At 61.3% G+C, this 24,861-nt stretch overlaps 1 protein-coding gene across 3 annotated transcripts; it reads left to right on the plus strand.

The window, feature by feature from the left end:
• Positions 1-1,887: 1,887 nt before the first annotated feature.
• On the plus strand, positions 1,888-20,961 carry MICALL2 (MICAL like 2). Of its 3 annotated transcripts, none has more exons than XM_019747513.2 (17): positions 1,888-2,200; positions 9,618-9,666; positions 10,406-10,547; positions 11,403-11,590; positions 12,334-12,458; positions 12,723-13,508; positions 14,933-15,195; positions 15,539-15,632; positions 16,685-16,845; positions 17,355-17,516; positions 18,150-18,214; positions 18,312-18,435; positions 18,568-18,658; positions 18,758-18,831; positions 19,486-19,600; positions 20,342-20,388; positions 20,759-20,961. In XM_019747513.2, exons 1-17 carry the CDS (start codon positions 2,058-2,060, stop codon positions 20,833-20,835), a joined length of 2,706 nt encoding a protein of 901 aa, XP_019603072.2. In that variant the 5' UTR covers positions 1,888-2,057; the 3' UTR covers positions 20,836-20,961. The 3 variants fall into 3 exon arrangements, with proteins under 3 accessions (XP_019603072.2, XP_019603073.2, XP_019603074.2); XM_019747514.2 differs by having other exon boundaries at positions 15,035-15,195; XM_019747515.2 differs by lacking the exons at positions 18,568-18,658; positions 18,758-18,831; positions 19,486-19,600; positions 20,342-20,388; positions 20,759-20,961 and having other exon boundaries at positions 17,392-17,516.
• The last annotated feature ends 3,900 nt before the right edge of the window (positions 20,962-24,861 follow it).

Genomic DNA, 24,861 nt, shown 5'->3' on the forward strand with positions numbered 1-24,861 from the left:
TGCCAGCTGTGGGTGCAACTGGTGTGGGCTCTAGGAGGAGGGGGTGTGGCTGAGTGCAGGGACATTGGGCAGGGCCGTGGGGAGGTGAGGCCAGGACGCAGCAGGGGTGATAAAAGGCCTGAAGATGTGATAAGGTCCTGGACTTTATTCAGAGTGCTGTGGAGGCCAAGCAGAGAAGGGCTTGTCTGATTGGTTTTCTAGAACCCTCAGCTGCTGGGGAGGGGACTATGGGTGCTAGAGGGCAGGAGGGAGCCTAGGAAGACGGGCACAGTGGTCAGGGGCAAGATGGCCTGGATGGGAGGGGTGGCAGTGGGGAGAAGTGGGTTGACTGGGGGTGTCCTGGCTTGTGGGCTGTGGAGAGGAGCTGCCGACAGGAGGCAGTGCTGTGTGTGAGGTGCTGGTGGGGACACAACGACAGTGCTGCCTCTGTCACTGTCCCCAGAGGAGGCCATGTGGTGATTGGTGGGGGCAAGAATACAACTTAAACTTCTAAAAATCAGAGCTCGGGCTGCCTCCGCACTCTTCCTTCTAAGGGAGGTGGGTCCCAAGCCCTGTGCTCCGCACCCTTTCTTGGCCTTTCCCTTCCTCACTGGCTTTTCCAGTTCTCCTAACTGCTTCCCTGGGGGTCAAGAAAACCCAGTTGGTTCCTGGTTGGTTCCTGTTCAGGGACCAGCCACCAGCATGGCCCAACTGGCACATCACTCTTTGGCCTCTTGCTAGAACATCCAGCAAGTCAGGGCAGCCGCCATGGCCAGCTGCAATCCCAGGACACAGGGGCTCCCTGTTGACCACCTGCTTGCAGGCCCTGTGCAACAGGGAGCGTGCCATCTGTGCACAGGCCTCACTCACACGGTGGGGCAGGGGGTGTCCACACCTCGGGGTCCCGCTGCAGGAAAGCGCCAGAGTGCCACATGCTGGCTCTGGGCTGCACGACCTCAGTGTCTGCTTCTTCAAGTGGGCACAGAAACCATCCTGTCTCCTTGCCACAGGCCACTGTCAGGGAAACATGTTCCTCCCTGCGGGCCTTGACTGAACAAGCCCTGGGGCTGGGTGGCCAGGTGGCTGGGCTCTCACATTCACGGCATTTAGGGCTGTCCATCACATGGCCACAGACAGGGCTCCACGAGGAGAATGTGTAGGGGACTCATTCTGATAATTGAGGGCCCCCAAGAGGTGTTTTTCTTTAGTTACTTGTGTCACAGAAGCTCAAAGTGGGACACTGGGAAACACAACAGATCGTCGTGCCCCCCAAGGATTTTGTGCTGCAGAAGCAGCCTGAGTGGACAGGTCCCAGGAGGGAGACTCTTTGGTGTGCATCCTCCTAGCTGGCCCACCCTGGGCACCGTGCCCCTGTCCCAGCCTCAGTTGCCTCTTCTGTAAATGAGGAGTAAGGCCCGCCTTGCCTGGCACCCCCACCGGCATGAGAACCCCGATGGGAAAGACCTTTGAGAGGGGCTCAGTGGGGTGGGGTCGGGGGTCTCCCGGGAGACCACAGGCAGGCAGAGAGGCCAGCTCCATCATTTCCCAGGCATGTGACCAGAGGCAAGCGTCAGTTTCCCCTTCAGAAAGGTGGCCATGTCTTCCATTTCTTAATGAGGGTTGGTGGTGTGCGTGTGTGTAGGGGGGTGCTTGGAAAGAAACAATTTGAAAGCCTCCCAGGAGCACTGGCGGCCAGGACCCCAGCGCGGGCGCCTCCCCTTCCCCGGGCTGGCAACTGTGAGGGGAGGGAAGCGGCGTGTGGGGGCCCCGGTGGATGGGCGGGGCTTTGGCGAGACCTTGCTCTGGAGGGGCGGGGCCGTGGCACGGCAGGGGCGGGGCCTGGTCGAGGTCGGAGCCTGTGCCTGGGCCCGGTGGGGCGGGGGCGGGGCTTGTTGGGGGCGGGGCTGTGCGGGTGGACTCCAGCTGCACACCCTCCAGCGGCGTTCCCGCCCGCAGCACGGCCGCGACTCCTCGTCCTTCCAGCTCCGGGATCGGGCTCCTGGTCCTCTGGGGTGGCCGGCCCGCGGTTCCCGAGAGGCACCATTCGGTCTCTGCCGCCCGGGCAGCCAGCTGTCCGCATGGCCGCCATCAAGGCGCTGCAGCAGTGGTGCCAGCAGCAGTGCGAGGGCTACCGGGACGTGAGCATTACCAACATGACCACGTCGTTCCGCGACGGCCTGGCCTTCTGCGCCATCCTGCACCGCCACCGGCCCGACCTCATGTGAGTGCCCCGACTCCCATGGGGAAACAGACAGGAACTATAGGACCACGGCCGGGAAGGGGAGCGCAACCCGCTATGGCCCTGGAGGCTGCCCCTGATGGCCTCAGTTTGCCCATCCACCAAGTGGAGCTGGGTCGGAGCCACGACGTCCGGCCGCCCCCGCTGGCTTAGTCAGGCGGTGACTCAGTCCGGCGTCCTGGGCTCTGGTCACAGCCTCCCCTCCCGCTCACCTCCCTAGGAAGGGGACGGCAGAGTTGTCCGGCGGGGTCCAGACAGCCTTACTGTCCTGGGACCTGCCCAGCAGCTCAGGGGGTGGGGTCACTCAGGGTTTCCTGTGTGGTACTGCCCCTCCTCCAGCCTGTCCAGGCACCTTGAAGGATGCAGCTCAGGGACACTGAGCAGGAAGCCTGCGACCCCCAGGTCCTGTCAGGCCTCCACACCTTAGGGTGAAGGGTGATAAGCGATGAGGTAGAGGCGGCGTCCCACCTTGTTTTGGGATCTCATCCCCACCCTAGACCCACTTCCACCATTATTCACTCAGCAAATGCTCTTTGGCTGGGACTGGGACCCGACTTGCTGAGACAGCTCTGTGTGGGGAGTCCCTGGTCCCCACCCGCCTCACCTCCTGTGAACTCTGGAGGGTCAAAGCTGCAAGGGGTGTGCCTGGGCTGGCTGGACAGAGGCTCTGGAAGGGCGGAGTGGGAAGGCCACCTGAAGTTCAGGCGCCTTCTGGAAAAAGCAGGCTTGAAGGAAGGCATTCATTCTCCAGAGAAGTCCAGGCTGGAGCCAGGGGTGGGTGGAGTGTGTCTGCAGGGAGGTCTTGGGGCCGGGAGAGGCCAGAGGCCACACTTTCTAAATGCTGCCCTCAGGCCTCTTGCTCCATAGGTGGGGAAACTAAGGCCCAGAGAGGAGACACCCTTGTTCAGGTCGCAGAGGATGTAAGGCAGAGTCAGGGCTGGCAGTTGGGGCTCCTCCCCGGTGCCCAGATATCCTTTCCACCCCAGGGATTGTCCCCGAGCACCTCACTACGAGGAAGCTAGTTTTGAGAGAGGCCTGCCTGCATGTAATTCCTCTTCCCGCCTGAGGTTGTGAAATGCATTTGTGGAGCCTCGTGGGGAGGCCCCATGTTGCAGTTGGGCAGCAACCTCTGCTTCCTGCCTGGAGAGGTGTTTGGTCACCACTAGAGGCAGAAGATGGGGCAGAATGTGCTTCCACATTGAACACCCAAAGCTGAGCTCTGACAGGTTGGGCTGAGGATGTGAAAACTGGGAGAGGGACCAGGAACAGAGGTGGGCAGGCTGAGCCCTGCCGGTGCTTGCAGAGTCCTGCATAAGGCTGGTGGGGGACTGAGCTGAGGCAGCCTGGACGAGGCCAGCGTGAGAAGTCTGTGATTGGAGGGAAAGATGGTGGTCTGCCGGCTCAGCAGCCTCGGGATGATGGCACAGATGTAACTGGAGATTTGGGGCCTTTCCGAGCCCTGGGAGCTTCCATCTGCTCCCAGTTGTGGTGGGTTGGAGGCTGTGTGTGTGTGTGTGTGTGTGTGTGTGTGTGTGTGTGCCTGTCCCAGCATGCACTGCCCATGGGTGAGCACAAGCATGCACATGTGGGTGGGTACACGAGCTGGCACAAGCAGGCATCATAGAACCGTTCATTTAACCATTATTGAGTGCCGGCTTTGTACTCAGTACTGAATACTTTACAACATGGCCTTGGCCCCTGCCTTAGTAAGTGACATTTGAGTCACAGAGACAGACAGTGAACAGATAAATGCCTAAAAGTTCAAGGCAACTCCAGAGAGTGGTGAGGGCCAGGACTAGGAAGAAGAGGAGGCCGTCCACCCTCCCCGTTACATGTGGGCATTGCATTATCTTGCTGCTGATTTGACTGTTGTTTATCTCCCCACTGGACTTTCAGCTCCAGAAGTGTAGAGGTGTCTGTTGTGTTCACGGCTGTGTCCCCCAGTACCTGGTGTGTTTGGCACATGACAGGTGGTCAGTAGCCATCAGCGTGTATTTGGAGGTCTACAGATAAGGGCTCAGTAGGTATGGCAGGAGTTCGGTGGGAGTTGTAAAGTAAGGCTCTGCTGGTGCGAGTGCAGAAGGGACGCGGAGGTGGCCATGTGACCACAGAGGCAGAGATTGGAGTGATGTGGCCACAAAGCTAAGGCAGGACTGAAGCCACCTGAAGCTGGGAGGGATAAGGAACAGAATCCGTCCAGAGCTCCAGAGGGGAGGGGCCCCGCGACACGGTCAGACGTCTGACTCCAGAACTGTGGAGAATAAATATCTTGTTTTAAGCTGCCCAGTTTGTGGTCATTTGTTACGACCAGCCCAGGACACTAACGCAGGCCTCGAGATGTGGTGAGGTGCAGTGGGGGCTCCATAGATCTGGCTGAAGGAGTACACGCATGTGCTGTGGGTGTGTTCGCACTGGAGTGTGGGCACACGCATGTCCCTGTGCCCCAGCCCTTTGATGTGCCTGTGTCTGTGTCTTAAACACCTGTCCCCACTCTGGTCCCTGCAGTGCCTTTGGGCAAGTTGGTGGCCGGGAGAGGGCTCTCACCAGGAAGCCCTAAGCTGCCCGCCCCGCCCCCAGTGGTGAAGGACAACGCAGGGTGGCCATCCTCTTGGGGTGAGACCCACCCCCACACTGCCCATCCTGTGAAGACCCTCTGGTGGCAGGAAGGTGGAGATCCTGTCTCCGTATCGCCTAGCTTTGCCACCAGGAAGTCCTTCCCTTTGTCTCATCTCAGTCCTTCCTGCTGCATGGGAGCCCGTTTCCTCCTCAGAGGGAGAGCCGCTGTGAAGGAGCCGCTGGGCACTGAGCCAGCCTGGTGGGGCCTTGGGCTGCCTGACGCTGACTCCTACTTCTGCCTCTGCCCAGGAGTTCACGTGTGGCCCTGCTCCAAGAGGCAGTGTGACCTGCTTTGGTGGCCCCACAGGGACCCTGGGAGGTGTGCGTGAATCTCTGTTGTTGGGAGACAGGCTCCCCCAGCGCTGTCCAGCTGGGAAGCAGCCGGCCCGTGCCCACCCCACAGCTGTGGGGTTTCTGCATGTGTGTGTTAGGGTGCCTGCCACAGTGCTGGCTGCCCGGCGGCTCTGCCCTCAGAGTCTGTTTCCCCATGAGGCCAGGTGAGCACAGGAACCACCCAGAACAAACAAACTGTCTGGACTGCAGCAGCCTTCCGTGGTTTCCAGGAGCAGGAGGAGGGGCCGGTGCCCAGCTAGTGGCTGTACAGGGAGCACTTCCCAGCAGCAGTCACAGGGTTCCAGAGCTGGTCAAGGAAGGAGGCGCCATGGAGGCCAGGCCATGTGTGGCAGTTGTGGACGGCCTGGCTGGGGTGTCAGGAACGGGGCTGGAAGCCTGCTGGCCTCTGCAGCCCGAGCCCGAGCCCCAGCCCCGTGGAGGGACTGACCTGATCTTTCTCTGGAGGGTGTCAGGGCTGGCCAGAAGCAGGGGGCGGCCCCCTGACTGTCTTGTAGACGCGCCTGCTGTTGGGGGTCAGGGAGACTCACTCCCAGAGGCCCCACCCCAAAGCTCTGAGGCAGTACTGCTTCCCTTCCTGGGCCAGGCTGACCCCCTCCTTCATAAGGTCAGCAGGAAGATGCGTGGGACAGAGGCCTGCTATGCCCCAGCCTCAGGCTTGCTGCCCAGTCCCTGCTGCTGCCTTCCAGCCGGAATCTCCAGGACGGATGCGGGAGTGGTTGCCAGCCCCTCCTTGGGGGCAGTCCAGGGCCCTGGGGACCCCACCCCAGACCACTGCAGAAGGCCCAGGGCTGACCCCTCCTGGCTGGGCCCTGCTCTGGGCTGAGGTGGGGGTCAGGGTGAGCTCTGGCTTCGGGGGAGACCTGCAGTCAGGCAGCTGGCAAGGGGCCTCATTTGCCCACCAGGTGCCAGAAGGTGGGGGCCCTGGGACCCGGCCCTCTCAGGCCCCCTTCCTCACCCAGTGCTGTCACCCTCTCCTAGCATGTCTGCCTTGGGTCTCTTTCCTGAACCCCATCTCTCCGCCTCTGCCTTGTGGCGTCTCCCTTCTGGTGTCTGTCCCTCTCCATCTTTGTCTGTTTGTGTCTGTCTGTCTCCAGCTCTTTCTCTGTCTGTCCCTCTGTCTGTCCCCACACCCTCTCTGCTTCCCTTCCCGCAGGATTAACTCCAGATGTGTTGGAGGTGCCTGGGGAAGGCCCAGGCACTTTCCCTCTGTCTGCCCCGCTCGCCCGCCGCACCAGGACCACCCCCTATCCCGGGCTGCATTTTGTTCCAGGAAATAAGCAGCATAAGGTCAGCTCTCTGGGAATTTGAAAGGGGGCACACGTTCCCCAGAGCCCCCAGGTGCTTGACAGTCTGAGGTCAAATTGTGGCCTCATGAGGCAGAGCGGGCCGGGCTGGGCGCATGGTAGCACTCAGCAGACAGTTCTGGCATGCAATCACGCAAGGATGACGACGTATAGACCCGAGGCTATTCATTCCAGTGCTGAAATGATAAACGAGTGCCACGAGAGTCTGCTCACTCCACAAGCATTTATGGAGCGCCAGCTGTGTGCCTGGCCCCTGGCAGTTACCTTGGCATACTAGAACACACCTGATTATAAATTTTGGGAATTTGACTGAAAAAACGACCTAACTCGGAGGGTGCCCAGGCCCCAGCCCTCCTGGCGGCAAGTTCTGAGGCTCGGGCTGCCTCCCCGAGGACCAGCTGCTCACAGCCGAGCGAGGGTGACAGTGATGCACTGTGGTCCAACAGGGCGTTAAATGCAAGCCAGTGCCTCCCCGAGGTCCCGCCAAAGCTGGGTGTTCATCTGCTGAGCAAAGCACTGCAAATGGGGCGGTTGAGCACAGCAGAGCATGCAAAAGCCCGAGGTCGGGTGTCGGCAGCCAGTCCCTCCTGAGGCCTCTGTCATGGGTGTGTGGACAGCTATCTTCCCCGTGTCCTCACGTTGTCTGCCCTCTGCATCCCTCTGTTCAGACTTCCTTTTCATAAGGACAGTCATTTTGGATTACGGCCCACCCCAGTGACCTCATTTGTAGTTGATTCTCTCTGTAAAGATGCTATTTCCAAATAAGGTTTCATTCCAAGGTTTCGGGGGAGAGTACTCCAACATATATCTTTTTTGGGGGCACAATCCAGCCCATCCCACCAGGCTGGCAGAAAGCGTGTCAGGATGGACTTCCTGAGGGCCGGGCAGGGTCTCCGTGTCTCTTTCACTCCAGTGATTTCCACCAGCACTGGTCTCAGACTCCCCCCTGGCATCAAGGGATGTGTGCTTGGGACTCAACCATCCAAAGGCAGGAAAGTGTCCACTTGGGGATACTTGGAGGAGCCTGGTCCTGGAGGGCTGGCCAGGGTGGTCCAGTCCAGCGTGGACTTGGTCCTGAGGGGCTGCGATCCTTGAACTTGAATGGAAGAGCAATTCTGTGGCCCCGACTTGCTTACCTCTGACCCTGCCCAGCAGGGCTGGCTGGCCATGTGGGTACCTGATCTACCGGGAGCCCTGAGGCTCACTCTGGGTGTGGAGGAAGAGAGGGCCGCACGGGACAACTGGCCACCCCAAGGGACATACTGAGGCCCACGCAGAGGGCCTCCTCTCGTTTGTTTGGAGACAAAACAGAACTTGCTATCTTGCCCTCCCACCACCGGGCATCTTGCTGAGGACACGGCGTTGGTCAGTGACCCAGGGCAGGTCTGGAGAAGAGATTGAGCTTTCAAAGGGATGGGGGCGGGGGCTTCCGAGCCCGACACCAGGGACGAGGGCCAGCGTGGCTGAGAGCCCCCAGGGTGTTGGATGGAGACCCGCGCTCCACGAGCCTGTGGACACTGGTGGGACACACTAAATGCACAGTGGGGGTGCAGGCTGTGCTGACCGATGCATCGCCCACCCTGCCCACTCCTTCCGGTCATTTGTTCACCCAGAGACAGATCTGTCCACCATCTTGTCCTATGCACAAAAGCACCCTCTGTGCTCGTGGGGTGGTCGTAGCATCTGGAACACGTTACCTGGGAGGTGGTCCAAGCGGAAATGGGGTGGTTTCCGGAAGAGCCAGGCAGGCTGATGGACGGCGGGGCCTCTAGGAGGCAGGTGGGCAAACCACAGCCCTGGCCTCTCCCACTCCCCACTGTGTGGCTATGGGCCCGCCACTGCCCTGGCCTCAGTTTCCTCATCTGTAACAAGCTGCCCAGGGTTGCGATGGGGTCCCAGGCCAGGTAGCCACAGCATCACCCCCTCCGTTTGAGACTCCCTGGCCTTCAGCCAGGGCCCTTCAATTCATCACCAGAAGATGCCCTGTCCTCTTGCATGGGACACTGGGGCCCCAGAGAAGAGAGGGCTCGCCCAGGGTCAGACAGCATGGCCTGGAGGAGTGGAGACGCAGCTTTCAGCCTGAGCTGTCTGTGCTGTGAGGCTTCCAGAACAATCTAGGTCACACTGAAACGGCAAGGCTGCCATTCAGGCCCCACAGACACTGTTTAACCAGCCTTCCCGGAACCATCAGCCCGAGTCAGGCTGAGCGTCCGGGGGGGGCTGCGTGCCTGCTGGGGTCCAGCTGTGCATTCTGCTGAGAGCATCCTCCCGTGTGTGCGAGGCCATGTGCACAGGGTTGCGGGCAGCCTGGAGCTGCCCAGGGCTCCTTTCAGAACGACTGTGCTCTTGGCCTCTCCAGGAAGTCCTGCTGTCCGGGTCGGGCCTGGGACTCCTGCCCCTGGGGTGCCCCACACCCCTGTGGTCAAGTGTGGGGTTGGGCAGGGGCTCTAATAGTCTCAGCCACGTGGGTGAGGGTTTGCCCCCTCAGGAGGAGGTTGGGTACCTGGTGAGCGCTTAATGCCACTCCCCAAATGGTTAAACTTCAAACGCCTGGACGCTAGGGCCCTGGCCTGGCTTTGGTCTTCCCGCTTGTGACCTCAGGCACGTCCCAGAGCCGCTCTGTGCCTCAGTTTCCTTATCTGTGAGAGGTGGACGTTGGCAGTGTGTACGGGTGTGAGCACTGAGTGAGCAGGTGTCGTGGGAGGTACCGGGGAAATGAAGTGAATGGTGGGAGGGAGATGGCTGAGCTCCATCCGTCACTGCACGTCGCTCTCCCCACCCTGGATCCCGCCACGTCCGTCCCGTGTTCTCACTGGCCTACGAGCTTCGCAGGGGTTGGGAGGCAGCCCTGTGAGCTGTGCCGTGGCTGGCACAGGAACAGTGGTCAGGACTGGGCTGCGGCTGTGAGGCCATCAGTGCCCAGGTCACTGGGGACACTGGAGCATTGCTGAGCCCAGAGCAGGGCTAGAGCCCCTGGTGCTGGCCCTGGGCTCCTCAAGGCCGCTGTGACCTCCTTGTTTCACACGGCTCCTATCACCCCCACGTCAGTTTCCCAATTTAGGTAGGACGACTTCTGAGGCCTTTCTGGTCCTCCCTCCTTTGGACACTTGTGTTTTATCTTCCAGAAACTTCAGTGCTCTCAGGAAGGAAAACATTTATGAAAACAACAAACTGGTGAGTTCTGGTCCTGCCCCACGCCATGGGAGTTGTGGAGGCAGGGCTTGCTGTCTGTGACCTCAGCTCCTGAAGTAGCCTCTGATCTGCAGCCAGGCCCACCTGGTCCCCTGTTCCTCATGCGGGCGAGCGGGTGAGGGAAGGGGTGGGGAGTGATTGGACCATCCTTCCCGCCTAAGGCAAAGCAGTGTCCAGAGGTGGTGCTGGGTGGGTCCTGGGACGGCCAGCGGCTGGCTATTCCAGGGACCACCGCCCCGGCCCCACCCACTCAGCCGTGGCCACCAGGGCCCTGAACACACTGCTCTGACCATGTTGTCAGGCGGCCTTGCCATACCAGCTGCAAGACCCTTCCCATGCCAACCAGCTTCAGTGTCCTTGCTGCAAAATAAGCTCTGTTTCCAACGGGCACAGAAGGCAGAGCCCCTGGCCTGTCAGGTGTGCACCGCGCTCCTGCCAGGGAGGACATGAGTGAGGCCCACAGGACTGGCTTCCGAGCTCCTTCAGTCCTGTGTGGTCGCGATCTGATCCCCACTGTGCAGATGGGTGCACTGAGGCCCAGAGGTCACGCAGGCCGAGCCGAGCTCGAACCCTGAACCCAGACCTTTCTGGGCTTCAAGAAGTGTTCCTGCCTCTGGCCCTTGCCTCCCTTCATCCTCCTCCTCCGGAGGGGAGCTGGTGGCCTGGCCAGGGGTAGGAGAGGTCTCCTGGCCTGCTCCCTGCTGACCGCCCCCTCCCCCAGGCCTTCCAAGTAGCGGAGGAGCAGCTGGGTATCCCTGCCTTGCTGGACGCAGAGGACATGGTGGCTCTGAAGGTGCCAGACCGGCTGAGCGTGCTGACCTATGTGTCACAGTACTACAACTACTTCCACGGACGCTCCCCCAGTGAGTTGGGACTCCCACACAGCTGTGGGCAGGTGCCACCTGTCCCCCCAGTAGGTGGCACCCAGCACTTCCTGGCATGCAGGCGTGTGCAGCTCCCAGTGCTGGGGCTTCCTCCCAGGGGGCCCGAGCCCCTGGCCCTGCTAGGAGTGCTGAGCAAGGCACTGGTCACTGGTCCTGCCACGCACCCTGCTGGGAGCGGCCTCAGCCGTCCCCACTCCACTCCCGCCTGTCCACTGATCAGAGGCACGCAGCTCCCACCTCTCCTTCCCCTCTGGGCCTCAGTTGCCTTGCCTGCACCCCTGGGGCTCTGTGCCCAGCAGTCCTGCCTCCAGTAGCTTGGTAGACCCCATACGGGCTCCCAGACTCTCTCTAGATGCACCCCACCCCCCCAATCTGGTCCTGACATTTGGCCCTGTGGAAACCCGGCTGGCCCTGGCTCCAGGCTCTGTGGGCAGGGGAAGGGCGGCTATTCCAGCTGCTTTGTACTTCCCTCCCTCCCCCCACATTCCTCATCCAGGCCTTAGAAATCCCCGGAATCGCTCTGGGCTCAGGGCCAGCCCTGCCTTTATATTCCCACTTTGTGGAGAAATAGAAAAGTCCCTTTTCTCTGACCCCAGATCTGGGTCTCAGAGGGAGGGAGAGAGGGAGAGGAGGCAGTGGGTGAGGCCAGGCTCAGCAGGGAATCTGGCTGGGGCTGCCCCTCCCCACTGGCCCCCCAACCGGCATGAGCTGCCCCCACCCCCTCCCGCGACTCTAGGCCCCTGCTGGACACATGCACCTCCAGGAGACCCAGGCAGGGGTGGCCCAGGGTGTAGGGCCGGGCCGGGCCCCCTGACCCTGTGTATCTTGTGCCAGTTGGGGGCATGGCTGGCATTAAGAGGCCCCCGTCCGACTCTGAAGAGGAGCTGTCCAGGAAGAAGGCCCCACTCCAGCCGGCCAGGCCCTCGCCCGCCCCAGCCCGCGGACCCCCGCTGTCTCCAGTCAGCACAAACCCCATTGTCAGGCAGAAGGACAGGGGCACAGAGGGCCCCCTGCAGACTGCTGTAAGCTCCCAGCCCCACCCTCCCTGTGGTTCTTGGGTTTTCCACTGGCTATCACTGAGCAGGCTGGAGGGACTGAGTGTAGACCCACCACAGTGCGGGGGCGGGGTGGGGGGGTGGGGGGGGTGGAGTCCCCTCAGGAGCACACCATACAGGCTCCCGAGCTCCTTCAGTCCTGTGTGGTCGGGATCTGATCCCCACTGTGCAGACGGGTAAACTGAGGCTCAGAGGTCACAGGCCGAGCTAAGCTCGAACCTTGAACCCAGATCTTTCTGGGCTCCAAGTGGGTTTCTCACTTCTAGCTGTTCCGTGTTGGGTGAGGCCAGGAGAGAAGTCTGGGTGTGTCTACTGCTAGGCCCGCCCTGCACAGTGAGCTTGGGTGTCCCCACTTTTCAGAGGTGGAGACTGATGAGGGTGATAACTTGTGCTTGGGCGCCCCCTGCTGTCCCCAGGCTGTCATACCAGGCTAAAGGACGTTGGGAATTGGATTGAATTTCTGTACCTTGGGGTGGGGTCTGGACCTCCTCCCTCCACCCCACAGTCAGGCCCCCAGCCCCATCCCCTTGGGCCAGGCTGGGGACCCTGAACTTGGCGTCCAGTGGCCTGGGCATGATCGCTGGCTGCCCCGCTGTGGCCTCCCATCTGTAGAACACATAGGGTCCTCTCAAGGCTCATGGGGCAGCTTCAGGAGGGTGGGCAGGGCCCGTGGTAAGAGCTCAGAAACGTCAGCTGGCACCCCTCCCAAGGGCCAGGACTCGGTGGACTGCTCCCCCGTCTCCCTCAGCAGCACCTGTGGGGTCTGCGGCCAGCACGTGCACCTGGTGCAGCGACACCTGGTTGATGGGAAGCTCTACCATCGGAGCTGCTTCAGGTAGGGCCTGTATACATGCGTGTGCGTGTGTGCGTGCATGTGAGCTGACAGGTGCAAGCACTTTCTGGGGTGTCTGCACCCCTAGTAAGGTTCTGGGTGGAGTCTGTGACTCAAAATGGTTAGCAGCCTTGAGAAGAGGTGTCTGTTGAGTGAATGAACGACCACAGGAGTGGACACAGGAGCCTAGGTGTGTGCTCCCAGGAAAGCGTGAGCGAGGGAATGAACCCATGCCCACAGCTGCCCTGGCTTCCTCTGCCCCCACAGGTGTAAGCAGTACTCCAACACGCTGCACTCAGGCACCTACGAGGCCACAGCCAAGCCCGGCATCTTTGTCAGTTCCAGCCACCACTCCACACCTGCCTCTGCAAGCCCCAGGTTGCCAGGCCTCGTCCCCACACAGCCAGCAGCCGACCCCACGGACTCGAAGCCTCTCAGTGCCCCACAGAAAGCCCAGGAGGCGTGTGGGCAGAGAGATGCTGGGCCAGAGCGCAGGCCCGCTGCCTGGGAGCCCGTGGTGGGCAACTCAACTGCCAAAGGCTTTGTCCCTGCTGCAGCTGACACTCCGGCCACCACCCTCTCCCATGTCCCCCTGAGGAGCCCAGCTGCGCACAGGCTCACGGTGGGTCCCCTTGGTGGCAGAGCCAGTATGCATGTGACCAATAATTCCCCAACAGGGTGGTCACGGCTGGCACAAGACGCGGCAGCAGTCAGCCCCCGTCCTGCTGTGACCCCGAGTGCCCCGGACCCTCGCCCGGCCACACCACAAAGCCGGGCAACCCAACTGTCAGCCCTGCAGACCAAGCCCAGTTTGAGTCCAGCGTCTTCAGGCCCAGCAGACACCCCGGCCTGGACCCCATCAGCCTCCAGGACACAGCAGACCCGTGAGAAGTTCTTCCAGATGCCCGCAGCTGCCCCCACCACTGGCACAACCGGCAGGGCCCCAGCTGCAGCAGAGGTGTCTTCATGGGTCAGCAGCAGAGAGCAAGCACGGAGCTGCCTCCGGAAGGCTCTTCCAGGGCCTGTGGAGACTTGCGTTCAGGCACCTGGCAGGTGGGTGGGGAAAGAGGGACCAGGGAGGTGGGCAGCCCCTACCTGCCCAGCAGCCACTGGGGCCTCAGGAGGCCTGAGGGGTTAGGGGTGGCTGGGAGGGTCCCGAGCTCTGCCCGTCTGCTGTGTGACACTGGGGCTTCATGCCCCAGCCTCAGATTTCTCATTTGGAAGATGGGGCAAATGAGACGGGAGCTGGAGTACCTGGGTCAACAGGAGGGGGACATGGTTATCAGTGTAAAACCACTGTCTCCACGCTCTGGGTGGGGGACCAGGTACAGTGACACTGCCACCTGGAGCCCCCACAAGACACACACTCAGTCCTACTGAGGACACCTGTTTAACAGATGAGGAAGCAGAGGCTGGGGTGGTCCAAGTGTCAGTTCGTCTTTCCCGAGCGGGGCTCTGAGCCGCCCTGCCCATGTCCCAGAGCCTTCTGCACACTGGACATGGAGCAGATGCTGTGATGGGACGGAGGGTCCCCAGGGTAGTGTTCTCGGGCTTCCAGGACAACGTACCACTGACTGACTGGGGGCTAAACTAACAGACACTTACTCCTTCTCGGTTCTGGGTCCACAAGTCTGAGGTCAAGGTGTCGGCAGGGCCACACTTTTTCCTAAGGCTCCAGGGGAGGGTCCTCCCTGCCTCTTCCAGCTTCTGGGGGCCCCGGGAATCCCTGGGCTCGTGGCCGCATCCCTATCTCTGCCTCTTGTCACATGGCTGTCTCCCCTCGGTATGTCTGTATGTCTGTTTTTCTGTCTCTTATAAGGACACTTGTCATTGGATTTAGGCCCATCCTAATCCAGGACGACCTCATCCTAACTTGATTAAACCTACAAAGAGCCCATTTCCAAATAAGGTCATACTCTGAGCTGCCAGGTGGACGCGAATTTAGGGGACCCCATTCACCTCACTAAAGTCACCTAGTGAGTAAGGAAATTCCACACCAGGCTCACTGAAAATGCTGTACCCACTGTCTCATTCTGCCTCTATCTGGGGGATGGTATTCCCAGCTCAGAGCTGCCCAACCCCCATTGGGTCAGCAGAGGTGCCCAGGGGTTCCCAGGGTGGCCACAGGGCCAGGACAGTGAGCTAGGCAGACCCAGGCCAGACCATGGCTCTAGGCAAGTGGGTGAAGGAGGGAGGGACGGGGGTGCAGCCCTTACCCACACAACAGATGCATGATGTGTTTTGGGACCATTTTAATCCCGCTGACAGCAGAGTTAAACAGCAGCGTAAAGTCATATGCCGACACAGGCTAGTACCAGAGGTGTGTGCCCGTTGCCTGTCCCTAGTCCCTCAGAGGGGCTGTCTGGCCTCCCACAGGATGGTGGGCATTGGGAACCAGCCAGCAAAGGGGCTTCTGCCTGGGGGCCCTCGGGGGAGGGGCTCCTGGATCCACCTGTGTCTGATGCTTGCCCTCACAGCCACAGGCCCTCCTCAGCCACCACCCCTGGTCTGAACTGCCATCCCAGAACAGAAGGGCTACAAGCAAGTCCATCTGCCAAGCTGTCTCCCTTGGCTCTTAGGCCTGCTGCAAGGACTGAGCCACAGGCCCCCTTGAGTATGGGCACCACCTCGACGGCCTCCACATCATCCCAGGCGGGCGTGAAGAGCTCAGTGGTATCCCCAGGGGCCGGCAGGGCAGGTGCTGGCTCCAGGCAGAAGCTGGAGACCCCACTGGGAAAGGGTAGGTACTCCCCTTATGTGGACGAGTGAGGGACACGGGTGTAGGAGGTGACCACAGAGGCACGGACAGTCCATGTCCATGGGCTCACCTGGACACACGCTCGCCTGTTTGGCAGCAGGGGAAGTTGAGGTCCAGAGACGGTGTGATTCCCCCAGGCACACACAGCACAGGTGGCCAGGCTGGAAGTTCTATGCCTAACTCCCGCCAGTGCTCCTTCCTGCGACCCTGGCTGGCTGTGGGGCACCTGAGGGAGAGACAGCTGTAGGAAGACGGGATAGGTGAGGTCCAGACTTTCCTAGCAGGTTCCCCCCCAATATGACCCTTCTCCCTATGCTCTACCCAGGCGCTAGTGCCAGCCCCCAGGAAGGCCAGGAGGCTGGGCCAGCAGGATGGAGGGGCCTCCTGAAGCCCGTGGAGAAGAAAAACCCTGCTGACAGGTGTGGGTACTCACACTGCTGGACCTGAACTTGTTTCTATTGGTTTGTGCTCAGGGCGCCTGAGCAGGAGCCCATGCCCTAGGGCTGCACAGGGCCCAGCACACAGTAGGTGTTTAACAAATGCTTGTGGATGAAAGGCGGCACACACACACACACACACACACACCAACTGACTGACACACCGCAAGCAGGGGTGTGCACGTCACCTGTGCATTGTAGCTGAAGCAGGAGAAGCCAGTTCACACCGCCTGAATGATGGCACGATCACACCCACCTCGGTAATGGGACAGTTCACACTGGCTTGAGAGCTAGGGGTCTGCTCACACCAGCCTGAGTGATGGGTGCCAGTTCATATGGGCCTGAGTGACAGGGTCTGCTCACACCAGCCTGAGTCACAGGGGATGGCTCATAGCCGCATGATTGACAGGTCACAGTTTACACAAGCCTGAGTAACACAGGGCCACATTCCTGTTGTGCAACTGGAAAGTCAGGAATGTGGGCGACGGGAGGGTTCATCAGCCCCAGGATCCTCACTTGTGTGAACCAGACTTGGTGGCTAAGGGACAAGCCCGCATTCAGTGGGCCTGACCCACTCGTCAGCTTGGCGGTAGTGGCAGGGCGGCTGCCCACAGACAGCTTGTTAGGACGGGGAGGCAGAGAGCGCCACTGCAGCCTCCCTGGGACATGCCACAGCTGGGCGGTCCACCCTGGGCACTGGGCACGGGGCTCCAGGGCCAGCTGTGCAGAGTGGCCGGCTGTGCACAGGGACATGCCATGCACGGGTGGGCAGCAGGCTGCGTGTGCACACTGGGGTCCTGGCCTGAGTGGAGTGTCTGCCGTGTGTTCACTGGCCGTGAGCACGTGCTCACACCTGCTGAGGGGGTACTGCGTAAACACACCTGTTGCTCTAGGAGGGCCACAGGTGGGCAGGCGCGTGAGCCCCAGGGTACAGCACGTGGTCCTCCCTTTCCCTGGCCTGTGTGCTGAGCTCAGGCTCGTGTGTGGCTGCGGGGCTGCCTGACCCTCCCTCAGCTGACCTGCCTTCTGTCCAGAGACCTGGAGCTGAAGGAACCGCAGGGCTCTGGAGAGCTGAGGGCGGGGCATGCGCCCCTGAAGGTCCCTGGGAGCTCCGAGAGGGGTGTCCGCGTCACCCTGAGTCCTGTGCAGCAGGACAGGACACCTGGCCCAGCCAACCCCGGGCCCAGTCTCTCAGGTAATGTTGGGTGGGAACCCAGGGCCTGATGCTCGCCTGCCCCGCAAGCCAGGAAACACGGGTTCGTCTCCTCTGGGGGCAGCTGTGAAGGGCCTGGGCCCTGAGGGACCACCCTACTGAGGGGAGGGGCAGGACCGGAGCCCGGGTCCGTGGGAGGAACTGGGAGTCCTGGGCCGGCAGTGGGGGTGCACATGGTGTGCACGAGTGAGCCTGTGCTGAGCACACGTGGTGGGGGTGTCTGTCCCCGGCACTCAGTGGCCCCTGTATCCACGTCTAGCTCCCACCTACTTCCTGTGTGACCTTCAGTGGGTCACCAGCCCACAGGGCGGAGGATTCTGCCCTCACTGTGTAGATGTGGCAGTCGGGCAGCATGTGGGCACAGGGCTGTGGGTGACGTGTTGGCTGGGGAGGCCCGTGGTGCCCTGTGGGTGTCTGGCTCAGGGGAACAGTGAGGGGAAGGCACCTCACCTGCTGGCCTGACATGTGGCTCTGCCTCCTGCCTGTGGCAGCTGCCTCCCCCTCCCCCGCCCCGCCCCCATGCCGCAGGAGGGTGGCCGTCCCTGCCAGCCTGGACGTTTCTGGTGACTGGCTTCAGCCCGAGTCTGCGGGGCAGGGAGGATCGGTCCGGAGCTGGAAGGAGGAGGAGAAGCCCTCGTCTCAGGGCAAACCAGGTCAGCCCAGAGACGCCGCCCCGTTCCTGCTGGGGTGAAGATAAAGGGGGCTCCTGAGGAGGAGGTGCCTGGTGGGGACTTGGGGGACGAACAGGAGCTCATCAGGCCTAGAGTGACGGGAAGGCACACGGGAGTGGGGCGTCCCCAGGCATGCACGCCTGGAGGCGGCTGAGCTGTGCAGGTTTGAGGTGGGGCAGGAGGCTTGGAGGACCCAGCCCCTGGCCCTTCCCCACGAGCAGAAGGGAGGATTGGACAGAGCCCGGTGCCTCCTGGCGCCTGGGGCACTGAGATCTGATAACATGGAGGGTTTGCTCTTGGCAGCTGGTGGGCCTGGCGGCTGGGGTGCTGGTGGGGTATCTGGTGCTGCTGACCTGGACGGGGTCAGAGGCCAGGGTGGGTGTGGGGACTTATGGAGACGGTGCCTGGACCTGCTGTGAGCTATGCCCTTTGGGCCCCAGTGGGGGGCTGCCCAGGGAACTGTGTGGGGGTAGGGAAGTGGGGTGGTGGTGCAGGGGACATGGGGGGCCTGGGTGGGGACCCAGCTATTGGAGGTCAGACCCCTTCCAGGCCATGTCTGGGTTGTCTTGGGCCTGGTGACCCTGGTTCAGGACGCTTGTCCTGCCCCTTCCCCAGGGAGGCCCTTGCTCCCGGTTGGTGTCCCTGATCCACCTGGCAAGGCGGTGACTTCCCCTGTCAGGGTAAGTAGGCCAGGGGTAGGGGTGGGCGAGGAGCTCAGCCTCCCTGGGAGTGTGGTCTGGCACCCTGATTGCCCCTTAACCACCCCTTCGTCCCCAGCTACACCCCGACTACATGCCCGAGGAAGAGATCCAGAGCCAGGTGGAAAGCATCCAGAGGCAGCTGGACGCACTGGAGCTCAGGGGCGTGGAGCTGGAGAAACGCCTGCGGGCGGCTGAGGGGGGTAAGCTATGCCCTCCCCACCACAGGCCCCCAAGCAGCCAGGGGCGGACCAACCCCCTGCCCAGCTCTGGCAGTGGCCAGTCTGACCCTGGGGACCCCGTGCGAGTCTCCCCAGCCTGGCTTCTCTCCGCAGACGACTCAGAAGACGCGCTCATGGTGGACTGGTTCCGGCTCATCCATGAGAAGCAGCTTCTGCTGCGGCTGGAGTCGGAGCTGATGTACAAGTGAGAGGCCCAGCCCACAGGCCCTCCTGGTGGCCACCCGTCCCTGTGCGGGCTGTGCACGGGCAGTGGGCCAGCCTCACGTCTGCGTCACCTTGGCAGGGCCAAGGACCAGCAACTGGAGGAGAAGCAACTGGACCTCGAGGGGGAGCTGCGCCAGCTGATGGCCAAGCCCGGTGCGTCCCGCCCTCCTGCCAGGGAGCCCAGGCCAGCCCGGGGAGGGAGCTTCAGACCAGGAGGTGCAGGCTTTCCAGGGCACCGTCCTGCTGGATGCCTGGGTTGGTCACCCATTGGAGAGGCTGATAGGTCCTATTTAGGGCACACGTCTCTGGAGCCCCAGTCAAGTCAAGTCCCAGCTGTTCCACTTCCTGGCTGTGCATCCTTGGCCAAGTCACTCACCCTCTCTGTGCCTGGGTTTCATCCCCACAGAGTGGGGACGTCACTAGCTCCCAGGTTCTCCAGCTGTTGTGGGGATTAAGAGTTAACGCCTGCAAGGTGCTGATAAGTGTGTTGTGTTGGCGCCAGGGATCCTGATCCTGGCAGTCCCCCCTCTGCCCTGAGCCTCAGTTCCCACATCTCTACAATGGGCAGATGTGTGAGGTGACCCAGAGAGGGGCCAGCAACACTCCGTCTCTGATATGGTCATTCATTCATTCATTCATTCAATCTGCTTTGCCAAGAGCCCAGCGCAGGCCACACACTCTGCCCTGGGTACCCCGAAGACCCTACCCCCTCCTCCAGGGACAAGCCTGACACTTGGGGAGTGGTAACGCTGTGGCCTGAGCGGGTGTGACCGCAGGGCTCCAGCTGATGGCAGGCTGTCCCTGCAGAGGGTCTGAAGTCACCCCAGGACTGGCAGCGGGAGCAGGACCTGCTGAACCAGTATGTGAGCACAGTCAACTACCGCAGCGACATCATCGACTCCCTGGACGAGGACCGGCTCAGGTGGGCGGGGCCCAGGGGAGGGGGGCCCAGGCCCCGCCCACCTCACGCCCAGAACCTTCCTGGCCTGATCTGATCTGTGCATTTCACAGCTGGGCCCTGAGGGCAGGCTCCACCCAGGCAGCCTGTCTTAGAGGTTCCCTGGCACAAAGCCCTTTGCACCCCATGTGCCTGATCCTCAGGGTCAGCTCAGACCGATGGAACTTCCCGCAGTGACAGAATGTTCTGTAATCGTGCTGTTTACGATGGCAGCCATGGGGCACACACGGTTATCGAGTACTTCCAGTGTGGCCTGTGCAACAGACACAGGGACAGAATTTTACATTTTATTTACATTTTAAATACACGTAACCACGTGTGTCTCCTGGTGCTGCACTGGGCCACCAGCTTTGTGACTACCCCACAGAGCTTTCCTGTCCCCATGTCTAGACAAGGGACCTGTCCAGGCCACACAGGGCTAGTGGCCAAGGTCACATGCCACTATGAGCTTGAAGGACCCTTGGCCCAGGATGTCCCAGAGACCTTCCACCCCCATGTCACTGTCACACGTTGTTCCAGGGCCCTTCTGTCCCCATATCAACAATGAGGGTCTGGGCCCAGGGAGCGAGAGGGTGGCGCCAAGGTGTGGCTTGTTGTCAGGTGAGAGGGCAGGTGCCCATGGTGTCAGATGGACTGAGGGCTCAGGTGTGAGGCTGACTGAAAGGGACCCATGCCCCTCACTCACGGCCCTGGTTCCTGTTCCAGAGAACAGGAAGAGGATGAGACGCTGCAGAACATGATCCAGAATCTGGGTAAGTGGGGGACAGGGCAGGTGGTCGGGGGACGGCTGGGCTCCTGGGATCGGGTGCTTCTGACTCCTTTGGGGGGAAGGCAGGCAGGCTCACCCTAAGGGAGGGCGTTCCTTCACTGGAGGGGCCTGAGAAGCAACTGGTCATCTCCTAGTCAGGGTGAGGGGCACACTTGGCAGGGCCTTGCCCTGCAGGGGAGCCCAGACCAGGTGGACACTCTAAAGACAGGCGTCTGGCTGGTTCCCCTGGGGAGGACAGAGGGTCTGGGCTTCTGCTGGGGCCTGGGGGCCCGGAGGGGCTGTGGTAGGTCGGAGGGAAGAGCACGGGCAGTGGCCGGGAGCTGGGCCAGCGTCCTCAGTGTCTCTGCCTGCAGACCTCCAGAGGAAAAAGCCCAAGTTCCGCTTGTCCAAGATCTGGTCCCCGAAGAGCAGAAGCAGGACCCCCGAGTGAGCTGCCTGGCCGGGCTGCAAGACCCTCGCCAGGCATGCTGGGCACCAGGGATGGGAACCAGGGCAGCATGACCTGCACAGGTCTCCGTGGGGTCCAAGCAGCCTCAATAAAGAAACTGACCTTGTGGCCTGGGCTCCATCTTGTGTTACCCATGTGCTCCTGGGCGGTTTGGGCCAAGTGCCAGGTCTGCAGCAGCCTGGACCTGCCTGTGGCCTTGGGCAGGTGCTGGCCTCTTCTGGGCCCTACGACATGGGAATTTTAGCTGCTTCCTGGCCTGGCCACAGGGATGGGCTAGATGTGAGCCTCACAGGAGCCAAGGGTGGGTGGGGCCTATGCAAGCTGCACTCAGGTGCCAGCCCCACATGGGCATGTCCATAGCAGGACGTCTGTGACTTTGGTCCTGGGATGGAGGAATCTGAGTGCTGAGCCCTGATGGCCAAGCTCCTGGTGTCCAGCAGAGGAGAAGGGCTCGCCTTCCCGACTCCTGGCAGAGAGGACACAGTTGGGCAGAGAAGGACTGAGGGTGGCAGAGTCCCTTGTAGCTCAACCTGATTCCTCGCTCAGCACTGCCCCACTCTCAGTTCCCTGGGGGAGTGGCTTCCCCTTGGGCCTCAGTCTCCCCACCTGTGTGAAGGGAGGGCTTGTAGCTGTCTTCCTGCATGGTATCCAGCCACTGTGGGAGCCCATGACTGTTGGAGGGTCTCAGCTAGGGATTCTTGGGACTTGACGTTGGGGTGTGACATGGGACAGGGAGGGCAGCTGCCTGGTGCAGAGGTGGATTCGGTCACAGCTCTACTGCTCAGCTGGGTGGCCTTGGGCTAGGGCTCTGCCCTCTCTGAGCCTTTGGTGGCCAGTGGACTGGCTGCATGTGGGCAATGGGGATGGATAGGGTCACATGGGTTTGTCTGCACTAACAGTGATGGTGAAGGGACTGCCTGCTTGCCCCGTGTTCACAGCGAGACCCCACTGGAGAGACCTGAGGGTGGGTCATGGGTACTGGCTGCCCTGGGCCCTCAGCAGGACCTGGGCCACAGAGGGACCCAGCTGGTAGAGCCGCTGGAGCTCGTTTCTTGGGCACAGGATGCCGTGGGCGGTTCTGAGCAGAGGCCCCGGGGTGAGACTTGCTGTCAGGATGATGGCCTACAGGGCCTGCCTGACCCTCTAGCTGAGACCCGCCACTATCCAGGACCTGCCCCACCTGACCCACGCAGTGTGGCCTCTTCACCACCAGAGGGAGGCAGAGGGCCACACATCTGGGATGGGGCGGCCTGGAGCGCCCAGTGGCTTCATTTTACAGATAAGAAAACTGAGGTTCAGAGAGACTATTGGACTGCCCTGAAGTCACACAGCAAGAAGATGTGGCCTGGGACTGTAATCTGGGATCCACCTCCTGGGGGGCTGGGGTATATATGGGGTCTTTGAGCGGGGCAGGGAAGGGTTCCACAGAGGGTATGTTGTCCAGCTTGTTACAGCCGTGGGCAAGTGGGGCTGGTCCTGCCCCTGGGGACACGCATGTCAGAGGCATTCTGCAGGGCGAGGGGGCTCCCCTTCATACAGCTGCTCCCTGGGACCCCAGAGGCTGCCTGGGGTGCCAGGTGGGCACAGATTGGTGCTCAGTAAATGTAACCCCTGCTACTCACCCAGGCCCTGAGCCACTGGCAAGGTGTCCTTGCTCTCCACAACACCGTGATGGCAGGACTGGGGTCACGGGAGTTACCGGGTCCTGTGACATCCATTCAGCCCAGAGACAGAACAGGCGGGGCCATGGGGACCACTGGGGTGGCCCCTGGGGTACATACAAGTGGGGCCTGGCTTCACCACTGCCCCACCCCCAACCTGGAGGAGAATCAGCCCAGGTCCCATCCACTCTGGGGACCGTCAACAACTTGCAAGGAAGCCCAGGCGGCCCACATCCTGGATAAGAGACAGACTCAGCTGTTTCCAGAGGCTGCAGCTACGGAGCGAGAGGCCTAGCTGGACGCAGGCCCACGTTTGCTGGGTGGCTCCCTGTGCTGTGCTTCCGCCTGCATGCAGGAGGCGCTCAATACGTGCCAGGACCTTTTTCTCCCCAGATGTGGCCCAGAAAAACCAGTGTTCTCATCAGTAGATGTGGGCGTGGGAGGAGAGCACGTCATGGTGGGAGCAGGCATGTTAGGCGTGCCTGGACAGCACCCCTCACCCCCACATCCACACGTGTCCTCGAGCCCCACAGCCCCGTGGGTCTGGGGTCTGGGGCCTGAACTGGAGGACATTCAGGGCAGAGGGGCCCATGGGCAAAGACCCGGCTTTGCAGAAGTTCACATGGAGCACACACATGAGGCAGTGGGTTCATGCGGCAGGAAGGGGGGACACTGGGTGGAGGGTGGAGGCAGGCCCTTCACAGAAATTAGGGAGTCATAGGCAACATTTTGTCCCTTTGACAAGAGGGGAAACTGAGTCACAAAGGAGGGCCCAGGGTCACATGTCAGGAGTGGCAGGTCCTGGATTGCCATGTCCTTGGCCCCATATGGGAGGTTGCAGGGAGTGCAGCCTGGAATCCCCAGTGAGGGGCCGCCCCTGGGGGCTCTGCTGCCCCTGCTCCATTTTGAGGCTCCCCAGGGGAGGGACCCTGTGTGACGGTCTGGGGGAGCTACAGTCACCCACAAATGGAACCTCTGTGTGGCCTTGTGTCTCCATACCCCGGCATCTCCAGGGTTCCCGCAGTAAGAAAGGGTTGCCCAGGCCGGCAGCTGTGAGCAGCTGACCAGTGACTGGCTACTGGTGACCGACTGCCTCAGCCGGGGGAGTGCAAGGCTCATAATGCCACCAGGGGCCAGGGAGCTGGGTCCTACACAACTAAACTGAGACACAACAGCTTGAACTGGAGTGGGGGGAGGAGGCGTGAGAAGGGGTAAAGGAAAAGAAAGAAAGAAAGAAAGAGAGAGAGAGAGAGAGAGAGAGAGAGAGAGAGAGAGAGAGAGAGAGAGAGAGAGAGAGAGAGAGAGAGAAAGAAAGAAAGAAAGGGACGGCCAGGTCTCTATGCATCCTCTCCAGGATCCCACCCAGCTTCCACCCACCCATGTCCTGCTGGGTCACCCACTGGCCACAGGGCTGGCCTTCCCTTCATGGTGGGGTCACTGAGAGGGTGCCCAGGGGCCTGGGCTGCATCTGCTCACCCAGCAGAGGGCCTGTCATGCAGGGTGGCCTGCAGGGTCTCTGGTCCTCCTCCCCACATAAGAACGCAGGACATGGTGAGGCCAAAAAGGAACAACCACGGAGCCATAGATAGGGGAATTGTACCACTATAGTCTCGCTGGCGGCTGGGTTGGAGACACAGGAAGCAGGAGCCACACTATCTGCAACCTGCCGTCCACTCTCTGACAACAAACCTCACTTGCTAGCTGCAATTCGCCATGCAAACTGCAATCCGCGCTTGCAGGCTCAGCCACCATCTTCTTGCTAGCCCCCATTTTCTGCTAGCGTAGCCACGGCAGTTTTATTAGTGGCCAATGGCTCACTGGTTACAGCTGATGGCCAACTAGCCACAGCTGATTGCCATCCAATCACAGTTGATGGCCATTTACTACCCGAGTGAGCACCTTTCCACATGAGGGTGAGAGCCTGGAAACTGCACTCCTAGCTCTGTCCCCCTAGGGCCCTTAGGGGAGCCTGGGGTCACCCCCTTCTCTTTCCACCTGGGGCCTGTCCTGCCCTGGGGGGCTATTTCTCCCACGTCGCCTTCTGCTTGTGCACACCAGTGGTTGGGGGCGCATGCTGACCCCGAAGGGGGTTTCTGAGCTGTGTGGTTAGGGCATTTGGGTGTCCCAGTACCTGCAGCATGCTGTGGGTGGTGGACATGACCCCTGGGTGATTGGGTCCCCTTGGCCCAGCCCACCTCTAACCCTGCGGGGTGGGGTGCAGTCCAGCCTCTCCTCCTACCAGGTATGTGCTGCAGACCTGGCTCTTTGGCAGCCTGGAACCTCCCTGCCCCAGAGGCTGCTGTGGCTCCCACTCACCCCACCAGTCTGGAGCTCTGATTCCCGGGAC

Source organism: Rhinolophus sinicus, linkage group LG10, assembly GCF_036562045.2.
Source record: "Rhinolophus sinicus isolate RSC01 linkage group LG10, ASM3656204v1, whole genome shotgun sequence".
Taxonomy (NCBI): Eukaryota; Metazoa; Chordata; class Mammalia; order Chiroptera; family Rhinolophidae; genus Rhinolophus; species Rhinolophus sinicus.